The sequence below is a fragment of the Seriola dumerili genome, unplaced genomic scaffold, assembly GCF_002260705.1.
Source record: "Seriola dumerili isolate Sdu_G_001 unplaced genomic scaffold, Sdu_1.0 BDQW01000025.1, whole genome shotgun sequence".
In the NCBI taxonomy this organism is placed as follows: domain Eukaryota; kingdom Metazoa; phylum Chordata; class Actinopteri; order Carangiformes; family Carangidae; genus Seriola; species Seriola dumerili.
Window position 1 is genome coordinate 3,311,658 of NW_019174280.1, and position 10,331 is coordinate 3,321,988.

The 10,331-nt window shown below is 40.3% G+C and overlaps 1 protein-coding gene across 1 annotated transcript; it reads left to right on the forward strand.

The window, feature by feature from the left end:
• On the forward strand, nt 1-6,768 carry LOC111239501 (solute carrier family 22 member 2-like). Its single transcript, XM_022769395.1, has 11 exons — nt 1-570; nt 1,520-1,623; nt 1,815-1,969; nt 2,078-2,246; nt 3,183-3,297; nt 3,760-3,860; nt 3,964-4,178; nt 4,287-4,395; nt 4,634-4,746; nt 5,565-5,664; nt 6,455-6,768. The coding sequence occupies exons 1-11, from the start codon at nt 169-171 to the stop codon at nt 6,546-6,548; spliced, it is 1,677 nt and encodes a 558-aa protein (XP_022625116.1). The 5' UTR covers nt 1-168; the 3' UTR covers nt 6,549-6,768.
• The last annotated feature ends 3,563 nt before the right edge of the window (nt 6,769-10,331 follow it).

The window sequence follows — 10,331 nt, forward strand, 5'->3', positions numbered from 1 at the left end:
GTCTGTCAGTGGACCTTTGCTCCTGCTGGTCCTGTTTAAAACTGTAGAGGGATGCTCAACATGCTGTCCACTCTGGCAAGGCTGTAGACACTTTGACACTGTGATAGAAACTGGTCAGAGTTGTTTCTTGCAGTTGTTTAGAGAGAACAAACCAACATTTCTGCAACCATGACCACTTTTGACGACATATTGGAGGAAGCTGGGAAGTTCGGCCGCTGTCAGAAGCGGATCTTCGCCCTGCTGTGTATGGTGTCCATGCCTTGGGCCGGTGTGTACGTCGGCATCGTCTTCCAGGGTTTCACCCCGGATCACTGGTGTCGGGACTCTGCGGTGGTGGAGAGGAGGCAGGCGTGCGGCTGGAGCCTGGAAGACAGTCGCAGGCTGACGGTGCCTCTGGTCAACAGCTCTGGGGTGCTGCAGCAGAGCAGCTGTGAGCAGTACAAGGTGGACTGGAACAGCACAGGACTCACCTGTGACACCCAGGAACTGGACCTCAGCAAAACTCCCACAACAGCCTGCAAAGAGGGCTGGGAGTACGACTACGAGGGCAGACAGTCCTTTGTTACTGAGGTAAGTAAGATGTGACAGAATAAAAGTGAAGCAAATAAAACCAAACTATTTTAGGATAAGTCCCTTTCAGTCTCTGATTAAAACGTACTTTTATCATTGAGCTTCTCCTGGTTTCACCTTCCCCTGAAGAGTTTTATTTCTCTTAAAATCACTCTGCTGTTTTTTATGCTCTTGGTTGTTTTAATTGTTCTATCTGTTCATTGCTTTGAAATATATTGATTTGATCGATTCTGTTTTATTTCTACCGTTGCTGAGCACTTTGTAGTTACGTTTTGAAGGTGCTCTATAAAAAAAGAACATAATGTTATTATGATTAGGATAATAGAAACCTATGAAGTCAACAATACAGTGCATATTATGCAGCTAGGAATATAGCATGATTCCCACTAAAGGATCATTTAACATTTAAAGCTAATATGTACATAATTTGTACAATGGTAGCATTTTTTTTAAATCATATTGATGACAAACGTTTTGAATGAACATGTATCTCATTCATTGAATCCAGAATTATCAAAACAACAGTTCATGGTTTCAGGGGAAGCTGGGAGTTGGTCCTGACAGGCGTTTAAACTTTGGATAGAGGCAGGCTAGTTGTTTGCCTGCGCTCGCAGTGTTAAGTGTTAAGCTAAGATCATCACTGCTATAGCTTTGTATTTAATGTACAGGCAGGGAATTTCCTAAAATGTAAGCCCATTCATCTCATTGTGACTGGGTTGGCAAGGTTACAGGCAAAGATTACGGAAATCTTAAAGACAGTGCTGATTTTCATTAGTGAGGAGGAAGCCAGTGAAGTGAATATAAGATCCTCAAACAAGAATGAAAAACAAGAAATAAAAGTCACGAACACAAAAACAATTTTCCAGCTTCTGACCCTCAAAGACTTTGAGGCAAAATCAAAGCAGTGAGGTCACTGACCTGTGTGTGTGTATGTGTGTGTGTGTCCCAGTTTGACTTGGTGTGTTCAGATGGATGGTTGGTGGACATGTACCAGGCCACTCTCAATGTGGGATTCCTGGTCGGAAGCATTGCTATTGGTTACCTGGCCGACAGGTAAGTCTGTGATTGGTTTGTCTGTTTTTAATGTTGCAGTGATGAGTACAGAACAGTTTCACTCAAAAGCACTGAATCTTCTTGAGTTTAACTTCATTATTATTTTCTTAAGGACGTATATTATTTCATTAAACTGATGACTGATGGTGTCGTGCCGTCACTGTCTGCCTTGTTTGTGTCTTTGCCTCCAGGTTTGGCAGGAAAATGAGCTTCCTGATGTCCAACCTGTTGAATGGGATCGCAGGGATCCTGGTTGCCGTGGCTCCGGACTACGTGTCTTTACTGATTTTCAGAACGCTTTACGGGTTTGGAGTGAAAGGAGGCTGGGTGGCTGGATACGTACTGAGTAAGAGCAACGTTTAACCATATAGCGTTTATCTCACCATGACAGTGTCAAATGTTATTTGATATGTGAAACCTTTCTTCTTCTTCTTCTTCTCCTTTTCTCTCACAGTCACAGAGATTGTGGGAGTGGAGTTCAGACGTACGGTGGGAGTCCTTTACCAGATGTTCTTCAGCGTCGGCATCCTCCTCCTCCCTCTGCTCGCCTACTTCATCACCGACTGGCGCTGGCTGCAGGTCGTCATCACCGTCCCCTACATCCTCTTCCTGTCCTACTACTGGTGAGACACACACCCTTCTGATTTCTTTGTTTTGTTCTTCACGCAGTCTGAAGTCTTTAAATTACTCCATGTTTAGTTTTTTTGAGAAGATTTTAAAAAACATACAATAATATGTACACTATGTAATAATGATAATAATAATAATAATAATAATATCGCCAATTATAATTTTATTCATAGAGCACCTTTCAAAAGACTGTTACAAAGTGCTTCACTGTAAAAATAAAAGTAGTAAATCAAAAACAAATATCAAAACAATTACAACAAACACCACCAGTGAGGAAAAAGCCATAAGATGAAGGTGAGTTTTAAAGAGAACACAAAGGCCTGCTCACCTTGACAAGTTGAGATTTGGGAACCGTTAGTCAAGCATTGACAGAGGATCTTAAGCAGAGACCAGGCTCATAGGGAGGTAATAAATCACAGATAAAGAGGCCACCTGATAGGTGAATGGTTAGAGAGCACAAGGGCCCAAATGCCCTGAGCAGTGAGTCCCCTGTTTGAGACCCTTTGCTGAGTGGGATTCCCCTACTCTCTCTCTCCTCACATTTCCTGTCTGTCTCCACTGCTGCTCTCCAATAAAGGCATAATTTCCCCCCAAAAAATTTAAAAAAGCAGTAAAATCTTAAATTTGACTCTAAAATGAACAAGTAACCAGTGAAGGGCAGCGAGGACTGTGATGTGTGATGCGGAACATGTTAACAGCAGCATTATGTATCAGCTGTCGTGTTTGGACGTTTCGGATTCTGCTGAATAAAGGGCGTCGCAGTGGGTCAGTCTGGAGGAGATAAAAACATGGATGATCTTCTCTAGGTCTGCAGATGAGAGGGCCTGAGCTGGGCCTGAGCTGGGCCTGAGCTGGGCCTGAACTGGGCTGAATATCTCCGTCGGACAAAGCAGAATTACACACGCTTCATGAAAGTTTTGTGTTTGCAGGTTCATCCCTGAATCTCCAAGATGGCTTCTCTCTCAGAACAAAAAGGCCCAAGCTGTGAAGATCACAGAGGACATGGCCAAAGAAAACAAGATGACTCTCTCCAAAAACATCGAGGTAGCTGACACCAGATCAGTCCAGACCAGAGTCCAGTTCATCAAGTCAGTTGTAGAGAGGCGAGATCTGTGCGTCTGGGGCCCCAAATACAGTTTAGAATAAGACACATACTTCGTTATCGCAGCTGCGAGTGCAAAGACTGTGTTTCATGCTGTTAACACGGCTCATTCCATTCAGTTTTTGTGCTTTATTATTAACTACAACTTACTATTCTCTCTTCTTTTTTTTTTCCTCAAGACTCTTGTTATTTAGGATCATTTTATAGTGTTCTAGTTTTAGTTTAGTTGTAGTTAGTTGCTTGAATTTCCCTGTGTGTGTGATCAGGAAAGTTTGTTTTTATCTCATCTTGAAAACTGAAGTGATTTACTCTTTGCTTATATAATGACTTGTCAGATCATCAGGGTGCAGTAGGGGTTGAAGCAGCTCTCTGTAAAATCGTCATGTATTTTCTTGATGCCACAGACTCTGAAAGATGATAACGCTGACTCCTCTACCGCCTCCTTCATGGACCTTATCAGGACTCCGAAAATGAGAAAACACACTTTCATCCTCAGCTACAACTGGTGGGTTTTTAGTTAGATAATGTTTTTTTTTTTTGTTTTGGTACAGAAACAATTTCCAAGCTGTAAATAATAAAAAAAAACACACCACCACTGCCTCTTCCAGGTTCACCAGTGCTGTGGTCTACCAGGGCCTCATCATGAGGCTGGGTATCCTGGGAGGAGACGTCTACATCGACTTCCTCATCTCTGGCCTGGTGGAGTTCCCCGCCGCCTTCCTCATCCTCTTCACCATTGAACGTATCGGCCGGCGTCTCCCCTTCGCCTCCGCCAACATCGTCGCCGGAGCCTCCTGCTTCATCACTGCCTTCATCCCTGACAGTGAGTATGAGGGGAGGTTGGGACTTCACACACTCATGGGATTATAACGTCTCAGTTCAGTAAAAGTTGTTTAATTCAAAAAAAATTTGTCTATTTCTTTTCATGCAGGTATGTTCTGGTTTAAGACGGTGGTGGCCTGCATCGGTCGGCTGGGTATCACCATGGCCTTCGAGATGGTGGTGTTTGTTAACACTGAGCTCTACCCGACGTTTGTCAGGTAAAGTCTTACCTGAGCACCGTCAGTGCAGGTGCTAACGTTAGTTTGTCAAAGCCCACAATGAATAGCAAAGGTTCCATAATGTTGAAAGCAATAATCAGGTAAATGGATATTACATCTTCATTGGGCCACTAATGAAAATTACATACAGTATACTGTATGAGCAAATGTGCATATTGTCACTTTGAGATGAAGTATATAAAACTATACAACTGACCTGTTGTGCTTGTGTCTGCAGGAACCTGGGAGTGTCAGTTTGTTCCACTCTGTGTGACGTTGGAGGCATCGTCGCTCCGTTCCTGCTCTACAGACTGGCTGTCATCTGGCTGGAGCTGCCACTCATCATCTTTGGTGTGTTTTCTATTATTATGGAGTGAGAACATTTGCTGCAGTCTGTCTAAAATAATACACGTTCATTCTGGGAGAAAAAAAGATGTTCGTCCCTAATATGTAAGACAGACGGATACTTTAATTCTCTTTACGCTGGCACTTTGTAATTAATGTACTTGAGTAGCTCCCAACCTCCGAACAAATTTCTGATAAAAGGCTGCATTATTCTGCCACAACAGAGGCTCCACCCTCCAGCCTGCCAAACACACACTGTCTGTTTCTTTTTGATTTCAGAGTTCAGCATGTTGATGAAACTAAACTGCAAGAGGAACTTTTTTCTCTTTTCCTAATTACTAATTTAAAGGTTCTATATGTAACGTGTAAGAAAACCCTTGTTATCAATGACACCGGCGGCCGTTAGGTGAACTACAGTCAGCATCCTGTTGCCTGGTGACATGGGGCTTGGGTAGAGTCAATTTAAGGATTAACGGGAGAAGAGGAAGGAGCAGTCTACCCTTCTGGAGAGTTTTGAATGGGATTAATTAGGACTGCAGACAATAGACCGGCGGCCAAGTGAAGTAACTTCTTCAAGAATAGCCTTGGGCACCCAACACCCTGTCCCCAGTTCTTGGTCTCTCCCTCCTCAAACGTTCGACTCTGTGCTCACCATTGCTTAGTGTGTTTATCCACTTTTACCTCATTTTACATAATATTAAGAAACCAGTTCGGCTGCTATGGGAGTGAAGGGAGTGAAGGGAAAGGAAACAGAGGTAATTAAACAGCTGTTAAAAAGCTGATGTGTTATTAAAGCTAGGAATACGTTGCACTGTGTTGTGCAGGGTCTCTGGCTTTCCTGGCTGGTGGTTTGGTGCTGCTGCTCCCTGAGACCAGAGGCGTGCCGCTGCCCGACACCATCGATGACATCGAATTCCCCGACAGGTGAGTATCCACGAGATAAAAAAGCTGTCTATCACCCAAGTGCTTTTTTTTTTTTTTTTTTTTACAAATGAATATATGTCTGTGTATTTGTGGGAACTGTATGTACAATCGCTGCTCACTTCATTATGTACATCTGTGCTATCTAACGCAGTGCAGTTCAATGCAAAAGCTCTGCCATGAATTGTATTTTTACAAAGGCACAGAGAGGCGAAAATACACACAAAAAACTAAAGTACTGTTTGATTTGAAATACAAAGGATATTTAAGTGGAATCTATTGGTATCTATAAAGATTAAAAGTCAATGGAAAAATGCCAATGTAACAATCTATATAACAATAATACATACGTAATATCACATTAAGCACAGTCACACACAGGATGGCAAAACTGCATGTTTTTATTTTGGATTTCTGAGAAGAACAAAACATTGACAGGTTTATTCCATTTAATAGAGTTGACAAAATAGCCGTACACACCTATCAATATAATGTGGTGTTCCAGTGTAACATTACCAGCCAATACCCTCTCATTAATAAACATAAAGAGGAAGAATTATGTTTTTGACAGTGTTAACAAAAACTGAAAATGTATAACCTTCATAAATGCAGAATTCATGACTTAGCTGTTATATTGGATTGCATTAGATTGTATAGATGTACCTCTATGTACATGTACACACTCTGGACGCAGTTATATTGAAGCTGTTGTCATATTCCTTTCAAGGATATACACTGTATTAGATACAAGTTTGTACTTGTTGCACAGAATGTGGTTGTTCTTTGTGTGCAGGGTGAAGGAGAAAGTTGAGCTGAAGAACCAGCAGATGACCAACTTGTTGCCCAACAACAACGTAACGACCAACAAAGATCCAGCAACTGTCTAACCTCTTCCTGAGACCAAAGTATTTATTTATGTTGTTTAACAGTGAATAAATCTGCTCATATGTTTCTTTGTTAAGCCTTGGGGTCGAGTGATGTTGGGTGTTATATTAATATGTGAGTATTTTTATTAAGAGTCAATGGACTAGGGTCAGAATTATTATATTGTAAGAATTATTACAGAACTGCATTATTAAATTATTAAAGAATTTTCTTTTAACACAACTCAAGACTCAGTGTTTTCATAAAGAAAGAGGCCATGCAAAAGACATTTGTCCTGACTTAAATCCTGGAGAGTTCAGTTGTGTGTTTTACATAGTGCAACTAAACCAACTCATATTGTTTTAATTAGAAAAAGTCAGTCAATAACACTCGCAAACACAGTCTGGTTGCATGCTGCACTCAACAGTTGGAGGTGTGGAGCCTGTTGTGTGCAACTCCTCATCTAACAGTTCACTGTGGCTGCTCCTTTTCGTCCTGTTTGTGTTTTGTGTGACTGCATCACAATAAAATCCACCACGTTTCGTCAGATGAGTGCTTTTAATGTGAAGCAGCAGGCTCCCTGGGAATCCTACGTAGGCAATCTGAATCCCATGCCATATTGAATGGCAATTGAAATTGAAAGCTTGGGGTGAGAGAGAGAGAGGGCCATATGGATTCGAAGTCCTAATGGTACACAGTCTACCAGGTGAGCCACTGAAGCGCCCGCAGATTCCTTCATCTATATGTATTATTTATCTATTAATATTTTCCAATATGTACTTGTATATGTTATAGATACAGAACAAGTAGGAACATTTTCCAGATCATTTCAGGTCTTATTTTGAAACAGATTCCCTCATACAGGTCTCAGCCTTCAACCTTCATCTTCCAAAGCAGTTCTACAGAGCATATTTAAAATCTGTTTTATTATCTTTTTCTCATGGCATATTATATTTATTTTAACATTGGGTCATTTGGGCTTTTCTCTCTTCTCCCAGCACAATATTTCAATATTTTTGTATGCCATTTATTTGCTCTCTTAATTTTTTTAAATCTCTTTTTATTCAGAATGATATTCACATGTCACATCATTACAGCATCTCTTATTACATTTTCCTGCATACCTATTAAACATTAAACTGAAACCCACACCTGTGGCCAATTAAACAAAGAAAAGAAAGGGGAAAAAAAGAACAACTACCCACTTCACTCATATATATTCATCTGTATACCACTCTCCATTTTCCCCCCTGTATACATGTAGACAAATACTTGTTTACCTTCCATACCTTTTCAGTCTCTTTGTTAATCAAAATATTAAAAATTCATAACAATCATAATACTAATAATATATAAACTAATAATAAAGAATATTACAATAACATTAATTAAATAAACAAATAAGCAATTTAGTAAAGAGGGAAATAATAGTTACAAAATTAAGTATTTATAATAATAATTATAATAACAACAACAATAGTAATAAAATGATGAAAAAAAATAATTAATTAAAAAATAATTAATATCAAATAAAATAAAAAGGGGGAAAGAAAATTTTATTCATCTTATACATGAATAAACCATAATCACAGGAAATAACATCCTTTGTGACTGTTACTATAGCTGAGTAAATTGTGATAAACCAAAGGAAAAACAAGTTTTTGTCCTCCCATAGAATTTATTTTAAATTAGACAGTGGATAACACCATGATAACAATGGTTCCATGCACTTTCATTCAGCAACTTCATGACTACAACTTTAACAATGTAGGCAGAGATACCACAAAGCACACAAATTCTACAAAGGTTTTAGTAGAGATGGAGCCAGGTGGACTCTCCACACTTGGATAGCCAAGGTACCCAAAGTGTGCCAAAGGGGTTTTTTCCTTTTGAAAGGGAATTTGGCAACTAAATACTAATGATTTCCACTACAGGAGGCTATGTGCACACAATACAACCCTTAGCCACTTCATTTACACTGTGCATCATCAGATTCTACCATTGTTCACAACCATTGTGTGTAAAAAAAAACCAACTATAATTCTGTCTCCATTTTGCCTCTGAATCTCTTCCAGGTCATCTAAATTGCTATATTATGTTGATTCTACATCGTAGACAAAATAAACATAAAACTTACTATATACAAAGTTCAAACTACAGTAAAAGTTGAATCGGCCGTGCGTCATGCGTAAAATCTCAACTGTAGTGAAACTCTCTTGTACTTACGCACGGGGGTAGTATCGCGAGGAAGCAAGTTTCATAGGAGTGTGACATACCGTTCGAAACCTCGCGAGATGTAGAAAACGATAGCGCTGTGTTTTTACACAGCAGTACCACAAAACGCACGCTAGATGGCAACAAAAGACCGTATGAGATTCAGGCTTGGGGCTCAGTCTCTGCTATCCAGGCCCCCATCTCGGCCAACTTGTCTGGAAAATCGTATGGATAGACTTAAAATGACCATGAAAGGCTAAGAAAACAATATTCGTTGCTTTTGATTAGAACTGCTTTGAGATATGATGGAATATTTAGTCATAAATGCAAAATGTGACATGTGGACTGTAAAATGAGACGTTTGGCCCCTTGTTTGCTTTTGGGCTGACAAGGGCTGGTCAGCTCAGGCTACACTGTGCTTGCTATCAATGGAAAGAGTAAAGGGTAGCTTCCTTTCATTTCGACTGTCCGTTTACATTGATAGGGGTCTTATTTTGAAACAGAGATAGTGAAATATTCTTTGGACTAGATACACTTGGACTGTAGTTTTGAAATTATGAGTTATAAAAAACATAAGAACAAATATGTATATATGTGTATATATTCATAAAATGCTGCCTTTATAACTCGGCTTGACCTGAGCCTTTCCACCGCATTATTGCTTCTTAATAAAAGTATCCATATCAGCGCATATCAGAGAATATATGAGCCAATACCGATATATCTGTGATAGGCCAATATCGCCCAATAAAATCAGCCGACCGATAACTCGGGTAGGGCTCTACTTAATACCTCCAGTGCATAATCGTGGCCCAGAAATACTCTCCTCCCCTTGTACATGAAGCCTTTAGCTCTGAAACTTAAGAGTTTCATGACTATAGATCTCGGTGATGAATCTCTCAGGGGACATGAAACCAGAACGCAATGCACTCTTTCAGTCCTAAATTCAAATGACGAAGGCAGTTCCAGTTTCTCCCTGTTGAGATTCTCAACAAAAATAATCACTGACTCCGTGTTTTCCTCCGTTCCTTCTTTCACCCTGTGAATCCTGTTGTTCTCCCTTCTTGAGCATCCTTCCTGGTCCGTCATTCTGGTTTCAAACTGCTTTTGAACCAACAAAAGCTCCAAAGTTGCGTCCACCACGTTTTGGTTACATTCCTCGGCTTCCTCAATCCATTTCTCAGCTTCATCTATTATACTGTTTGCCTTACTGATATCATCCTAAAGTTCCTTGAGGGCTTCTGAATTTTTGTGGCAAAAGTCCCATAGCTCCAATGGATTGTTTCCAAGTCTGCCATGATTTCGGCAGTCTGTTCACCTTCCTTACTTGGGTCACTCTGGCTCGTCCCTCCCACTGACTCAGCTGTCTCCTTGTTTAGCTTAGTCGGTATGCCAGTTTGCGTAGATGGCTCTCCCGCTAATTCAGCTAGCTTTGTTGCTATCTTAGTTTGAGCTGAGTCTTCCTCGGTATCTAACTTCACTTTTCCCGACAGTTTCCTTTCTCTTCCTCTAGTCATAATCAAACATCCTTTTAGATAAAATTTAACATTGTCTCTCACGTTATAAACTCTCTGTTATACAGGGCTTTTTAA

Coding starts and splice junctions, on each gene's coding strand:
- LOC111239501 (XM_022769395.1), top strand. CDS start 169: ATGACCACTTTTGACGACATATTGGAGGAAGCTGGGAAGTTCGGCCGC. Junction 3,861..3,963: donor TTCATCCTCAGCTACAACTG/GTGGGTTTTTAG, acceptor TGCCTCTTCCAG/GTTCACCAGTGCTGTGGTCT. Junction 4,179..4,286: donor CACTGCCTTCATCCCTGACA/GTGAGTATGAGG, acceptor CTTTTCATGCAG/GTATGTTCTGGTTTAAGACG.